The 1,633-nt window shown below is 54.9% G+C and overlaps 1 protein-coding gene across 1 annotated transcript in view; it reads left to right on the plus strand.

Moving 5' to 3' along the window:
- FRS3 (fibroblast growth factor receptor substrate 3) overlaps positions 1–216 on the plus strand; it is a 4,991-nt gene extending 4,775 nt beyond the window's left edge. The window contains exon 7 of the mRNA XM_010010041.1: positions 5–216. Within this exon, the coding sequence (XP_010008343.1) occupies positions 5–216 (212 nt within the window). The remainder of the gene's footprint in view (positions 1–4) is intronic.
- The last annotated feature ends 1,417 nt before the right edge of the window (positions 217–1,633 follow it).

Below are 1,633 nucleotides of genomic sequence, written 5' to 3' on the forward strand. Positions count from 1 at the left end.
CAAGTGGAGCTGGAGGCTGAGCCGCACAAGGGCCATCAGAAGCCCCCGGCCCCCCGTGCCCCAGCTCCTGCCACCCCTGACGCCCGCCGGACGGACTCCTACGCGGTCATCGACCTAAAAAAGACAGCAGCCATGTCCAGTTTGCAAAGGGCCCTGCCCAGGGATGATGGGACTTCACGGAAAACTCGGCATAACAGCACTGACCTGCCCCTGTGAGGGGGGCCGCCGGGTGCACGCACCGCGTCGTGGCTTCGGTACCTGGGACTCCTACGCGGTCATCGACCTAAAAAAGACAGCAGCCATGTCCAGTTTGCAAAGGGCCCTGCCCAGGGATGATGGGACTTCACGGAAAACTCGGCATAACAGCACTGACCTGCCCCTGTGAGGGGGGCCGCCGGGTGCACGCACCGCGTCGTGGCTTCGGTACCTGCCTTCAGTGTGACTTCCGTTCGCCATTGCCTTCTGCTTCCCTGTTTACCCCATTACCTGCTGTCACGGGATGGCTCCTACAGCTGATGTTAAGCCTAGTCTGTCTGTCTGTCTTCCCCTCTCTGTCTGTCCCACGTAGTTCGTTTTTGAAGCCTCGTGGGTGTTCGACCACACTGTTTGAAGGTACAACCTCCAGCAGGAGGGGCAGAAGGTGCCAGCAGTGGTACCGGTGCTGTGTGGGTCCAGCCTTGGATTGGCTTAGCTTTGCTATCGCCTGGCAGCTCCATGAGCAGTGCCAACAGCCTGGCTCCAGAGGCAGAGCACAGCATGGTGGAGGCATGTTTCCAAAAGTGAGTTGCTTTAGAAGCTCCACTGCAAATCCAGCCAGTTTTCCATGGATTTCATGCCTTGCGGCTCGAGGCGAGTGCTGCAGCCGGGCCTTGTGGTTTCGCTGGTCCCTGGGGATGTGGGGGCTCATGCTGTGGTCTTTCCCCCCTCAACTCTTCTCCCCCCTGCACTGTTACGTGTTTTCTTGTAGAAGCTTTTGATACTTCTGTCCCTCTCTCAGATTCCATTTGAATTGGGCAGCTCTAGAAATGAATTGAAGAGGACAAACAGCCATGGGCATAGACACTGTGATCACATAAACCTGATTCCCTAAAGAGACCCTGCTTTAAAAGGAGGGGAAGACCACAACTGTGAGAGAGGTTTGAGGTTTGGTACAGAAAACTTCCGTTGTACCGTACCCTGCTCTTTAAGGGTTCTTTTTGGTGGCTGTTCCAAAATGTCGTTGATTTATTTATTTGCTTATTTATTTATTCAATGCTCTTTTGCATCACAGTGGTAATTGCCAAAACCAGTGCTAGTATGACATGAGCACTCGCTGTGGCTCACTCCTGCCTGGGGGACAGCTCTCAGAAAAGGTTGGTGGCTTTGCTGAGCTGCTGCTGGGGAAAAGAGCAGTTGTGAATCAAAAGGCATGTTTAAACTGGGACTGACTGTCACAGGGTGGGTGGGAAATGGGAGACGTGGGAGTGCGAGCGGAGCTGCCAGGCAGCCGAGCCTGGAGCTGTATCAGAGCCTTTGCCTTCACCCACGTGCCTGGCTGGGTCCGTGAGACGTATTTGAGCAGTGTTTTGAGTGAACGTGCAGTTTGTTTCCTACAACCGTGGGCTTGGAAGGGCTCAGTTTCAGCTCTTGGGTA

Source organism: Nestor notabilis, unplaced genomic scaffold (assembly GCF_000696875.1).
Source record: "Nestor notabilis isolate BGI_N333 unplaced genomic scaffold, ASM69687v1 scaffold23392, whole genome shotgun sequence".
Classification (NCBI taxonomy): domain Eukaryota; kingdom Metazoa; phylum Chordata; class Aves; order Psittaciformes; family Psittacidae; genus Nestor; species Nestor notabilis.